The sequence below is a fragment of the Myotis davidii genome, unplaced genomic scaffold (genome assembly GCF_000327345.1).
Source record: "Myotis davidii unplaced genomic scaffold, ASM32734v1 scaffold6180, whole genome shotgun sequence".
NCBI classification, from domain to species: domain Eukaryota; kingdom Metazoa; phylum Chordata; class Mammalia; order Chiroptera; family Vespertilionidae; genus Myotis; species Myotis davidii.
This window is the reverse complement of record NW_006292589.1, coordinates 27,857-32,922: the sequence shown is the minus strand read 5'-3', so window position 1 is coordinate 32,922 and position 5,066 is coordinate 27,857. Positions and strand designations below refer to the sequence as shown.

Here is a 5,066-nt window from a genome sequence, read left to right as displayed (position 1 = left end):
GGCTGGAGCGCCACACATTCTCCCACTGGGGAGGGGGCGGCAGGCTCTCCACAGCCTTCACCCCCGACCCTGAGCCAGGCCCCGAGGTGTCCCCTCGCTCACCTGTCCACTGGGGCAATAACTGCTCTTGCTGCCCCAGAAACCTGCCTGAGCCACGTGCCCAGCAAGGCGGTCAGCGGGTGGGGCGACGCGCAGGGACAGCTTTGCTGGGCAGTGCTACCCAGTGTGCCCGAGGAGCAGCGCCCAGCTAGGTGCCCACGCGCAGATGCCCCAGCCTGCAGCCCCGAGTGGTGGAGCGAGTGGCCAGCCACCGTCCTGGCTGCCTGGCACGGGGAGGGCTCCTGCACCCACTTCCCCAAGGGCGGACCCCGTGTCCTGGAGCTGGTTCCTCTGTGCCTCGTGCCTCCGGAAACCTCCGTGGAAAACACAAACTCATGATTCCTGGGTTGACAAATATGCTTCTGTTGCCCCAAAGGGGCGGGGGGAGGCTGGCAGAGGGAGACAGTCACAAGAGGACCCACCGGGCCAGGCCGAGCCCACAGCCTGCTCTCCATGCGTGTGCACGTGGACAGAAGAGCTGTGCGTGCATGTGTTTGCGTGCATGCATGACTGCCTGTGCCGTGCCCGTGTGGGGAGGGCGGTGGAGCCCACTCTCGGCTTCTGCGTGGTCCTGGGCTCCAAGCCTCGGATCCCCCACCTGTCAGAGGGTGGCGACAAGCCCAACAAGGGGAGGGTGGCACCCGTCAGGCCCGTGGGGAGTCGGCGTGTCCGCAGCAGAGCCGTAGCAGTGAGTCCCGGGAGCAGTGCCGGGCCCCACACGTGATGCTCACCCTCATGCATGAGCTACTCCCACAGCGTGAGCCAGAGGAGATGGGGGTGGGGGCAGCACCTGGGCAGGGGCCATGCACTGAGGAGGGGGTGCCCACACCCTGGGCAGGGGCCATGCACTGAGGAGGGGGTGCAGACACCCTGGGCAGGGGCCATGCACTGAGGAGGAAGAGGAACAGCAGTGCCAAACCCCAGCAGCTGATTGAGGGCTTAAGGAGCCAGAGCTCAGGACTTGGGAAAGCACAATGATGTTTTTCATCTCTAAAACTTCTAGAATGTTCCTTGGGCTGTTTTCAGTTTGGATTCCCTTTTTCCTGGGATCCTGGACAAGACTTGGTGTTTGCTTCCAGGCTCTGCACCACTGCTACCTGCCATCCCCTCCCAGGTGGGTGGGGGTGAAGGGCGCCGTCCCACGGGTGCCTGTGGGGCCAGCAGGCCCCGGAAGCGGGTCTCCTGGGGACCGGCCACGGGGGAGGAAATGTGGCTCAGCCTGCACGCCCCGGGCAGGGTCCTCTTTCTCGGCTGACCAGCCTCCACCTTGGCCTCACCCTCACCGGGGGCTCAGGCAGGCAGGGCCCACAGCCCAGGCTTGGTGCAGAGGCGGGTGGTGAGTGCTACCCCACAGCCTCCCCATGGGCCTGGGGCGGGCGGAGCGGAGGTGAGAGGCGGTGGGTGTGGGAGGTGGGAGCTCAGGACAGCAGTGGAAGGAGGCCGTGGAGGGTGGGGGACATGGCAGGGCAGTGGGGGGGATGTCTGGGTCGGGCAGAGCAGGGGGCCTATGGTGGGGAGTGCGGCCTGAGCCTCAGGGGCAGCCTCTGCCTGAGGTGTGCACTCCGGAGTCTCAGGTCAGGATCACCCAAAACCACTCCTGAGAAGGCGGGAGACTCCCGTTTAATTCACTGAGCAGCTTGGCAAGATGAGGACGTGCCTTCAGGATCCAAGCCTTTAGGCAAGAGGAGGCCCCGGCCGGGGAGGCGGGCTCTTTGGTGCGCAGTGGGCGGAGGGGGGCTGGAGGGGAGCTGGTCGTCAGAGGCCCCCCAGCTCGGCCGCCAGGAAGGACAGCAGGAAGCGGACCCCAGGACCTCGGCAATCTCAACATGGAAAGAAAGGAACGGTGGGGCTGTGCCCGGCCTGGGGGCCTCAGCCCTGGGCCTCTGGCCACCCGTCAGGGCCATGACACTGGAGGGGACCCCAGGCCCCACGCAGGCAGCGCTTTCTAACCCCTGAGCCCTGTTTCATGCACCCCTCCTCCCAAAGGGGCCTCGTTCTCTGACCCCTGGAGGGGTCACTGAGGGCCAAGTGCAGGAACTGGGGCCACCACCACTGGGCCCCGCACCCTCTCCCCTCAGCCGGCCACTGCCCCACTGCGGTGGGAACACAGAGGCATGGAGAGCCGGGCGGGCACTGTGCCCGGGGGCGGGAGGGGAAGCCTCTGTCCTGGCTCGGAGCCAGGCCCGGCTGAGCGGCACCCACCTGGAGGGCAGCAGTAGACGAGGAGGGCCAGCCCCGCGGCTAGGCCGAGGCAGGCCAGAAAGGCCATGGGTCCTGGGGGAGAAGCATGGGTGAGCGGCTCTCGTACCTCTGAGGGCGGGTGCAGTCCTCGGGCCACAAGGGACAGGCTAGGACCCACGTGGGGTCAGCTGGGTGGGGCACCCCCAGGGAGCACCCTGGGGGATCTGTCCACGGGGAGCAATCTCAACATGGCCAGAGCCCACCGTGGAGGGGCGCCCGGGGTGGAGGGGACGCCGGGGTGGAGGGGAGCCCGGGGTGGGGGCGGCGGTTACCCCTGTCGCTGAGCGTGTGGCTGGCGGTACCCAAGTCCAGGTCTGCGCACTCCAGGTCGGAGTTCTCTGGAAACAGAAGCAGAGGCGCAGTTGGTGGGGGCCAGAGAGGAAAGTGGTCGCCGGCCTCAGGAAGCCAAGGGGGCTGCCGAGGTCCCTTGCCTCCGGGGCCCCCAGCCCCTGGCGGAGCGGGACCAGGCTGTGCTGCCACTGAGCCTCCGGCCCGCGTGGTGGAGCTGGTGCCGGGGAAGGGACCCTGCATAGTGGGGGTCTCCTTTTGTCCACTTCCTGGGACCCTGGGAGTCATGAGGGGGGGCACTGCTCCCTCGTGACCATGAGGCACCACGTCAGCAGGTGCTCTCTCCCCGGCCTCCCCAAGTGGCCACCCGCCACACACCCTTGAGGGCACCCGTGAGCCGGGCCGCACAGGTCCGGAGGGCGCCACGGCTGGTGTGACAGCACCGTCGGTGCCGGAGCCCAGAGCCAGTCCTGCCGCCCGTTGTGGGGCAGACGCCAGCCTGGCGTCATGGCTGATGGCCTGAGTGAGCCACCCCATCCCTGGGGGCCTCTGACTTCTAAGAGTCGGGGAGAGTAGCCCCTCCTCCTGGGCCTGGTGCAGACGCCTCAGGACTGGGCTGCCGTCGGTCCTGCGCTTCCCTGTCCTGGGCCCGGCAGATCAAAGGGACACAGCTCAGCACCCACCACGGGCCGGTTCACTCAGGCTGGCCCAACCGGGGCGGTGTGGTCAGCAAGGGGAGGGTCCCACAATGCACTGGGTTACAGGGGGAAGAGGCAGATGCTACCTTTTGTATAAAAAACTGGCACAGAAGAAAGAGACAGAGACAGGAAGACAGAGATATCTGTGTGGCCAGAACCCTCCCTCTGCTCGGGGACCACAGAGAGGAGATGGGGTGGCGGGCGGACGCTGGCCGAGCAGGTGGACGCTGAGGCCTGGCGCCGGCCGTGCACTTACGCCCGGAGTGCCTGCTGGGCAGGCGGCTGTGCAGGGGCTGGGCGTGGATGTAGAGGGCACGGTAGAACTCCTGGCAGTCCCGCTCGCCGCTCCGCTGCAGGTGGCCCAGCAGGTCACAGAGCCGGACGCGCAGGGATGCCCTGGGGTTCCGGAACTGGGGCATGAGGCACACAAAGGACAGTCAGGCCCTGAGGGGCCAGGCCCGCCCCTCCCCCCACTGCTCCAGCGCTCTCGTGGGAGGTGCCTCCCACCAGGGGCTCCCAACACCCCCGCAGGGAGTGACTGAAGCACGGCCTCGCGGTGCCAAGACGGCGCTGGGTCACAGCACGGCTAGTCCTCGCACTCCCGTGACGTGGAAACCAGTCACCAGGAAGGCGGCAGGGACGCTATCCGTGTGGGAACAGCGGCCTGTTTGTGGAAAGGGAGTGCTGAGCCCCCTGCAGGGCTGGTGAGGGCATCGCTGAGGGGATAGCATGATCACTTCTAGTGGTTTATCGTCCAGCAGCAGTCGGCAGAGCCAAATAACAGTACGACTGACATTTCTTCTGAAAGTCAAATTTTTTAAACTTAAACTATATAGGTAGGTACATTGTTATTAACTTAATTAGGGTGCTCCTAAGGCTTAGGGAGAGCCACACTCAAGGGGCCAAAGAGCCGCATGTGGCTCTCGAGCCACAGTTTGCCGACCACGGGTCTACGGGAATGTGATGCAAGTATTTAAAAGGGGTAAGGAGGAAAGAATTGGCGCCTTTGATGTGTCTGATGGAGAAATGTGTAGTTCTAAAGGTCAGTGGACATGGCACGTGGCACTGACCTCCAGGATCTGGCGGCCGTAGCTTAGTGCTGCCACCTAGTGGCAAAATACCATTCCACATGGACACGATGGGGAGGTACGTGCAGGCCTGAGTGTCCTTTTCCCTGTACAAACATGGGAAACTGTTCAAATGGTTTTTACAATGAATGTGTGTTAGACTTTTAATTTCAACAGTGCAATACAAATTGGGCTCCTCCTTTTTCACTTCCTGTGCTACGTCCGTGACTTGAGAAAGCAGCCCGTAGCAGCCCCTGAGCTTCCGATCGCCAGGGCCCACCCCTCCCTGTGCCAAGGCAGGGAGCGGCAGGCTCTGTACCCCAAAGCCCTGGCTGATCCCTGGCACCCACCTCAGCCCCATGGGGGAGCCAGAGAAGCAGGGATAGCAGGCAAGGTCACCCACTCTTACCCAGTGTCCACAAACAGCTGAGCCAGATGACAGCTAAAATATGTGCCCATTATGACCTTTTGGAAGAGCCCTGTGATGCCAGGGTGGGGCCTAGCCAGCACCCCTGCTCCCCACTCCCCGCTCCCAGGTATGTCACGTTGTGGCGTGTTGTCACATGTCTCCTGTGATACTTCCAGCCCCGGGTCCAAGGTCACCCCAAAGAGACAGGTCTTCACTTTCGAGCTCTCCTCCCCCCCCCCTCCCGGCCAGCCCCTCCTTTTCCGC

General features: G+C 64.4%; 1 protein-coding gene across 1 annotated transcript in view; it reads right to left on the bottom strand.

The window, feature by feature from the left end:
- Positions 1 to 1,696: 1,696 nt before the first annotated feature.
- CARD19 (caspase recruitment domain family member 19) overlaps positions 1,697 to 5,066 on the bottom strand; it is a gene marked incomplete at its 5' end in the record, with an annotated part of 4,337 nt that continues 967 nt past the window's right edge. Inside the window, 3 exons of the mRNA XM_015565498.1 lie at positions 1,697 to 2,373; positions 2,613 to 2,678; positions 3,583 to 3,762. Of these exons, the coding sequence (XP_015420984.1) occupies positions 2,174 to 2,373; positions 2,613 to 2,678; positions 3,583 to 3,762 (446 nt within the window). The remainder of the gene's footprint in view (positions 2,374 to 2,612; positions 2,679 to 3,582; positions 3,763 to 5,066) is intronic.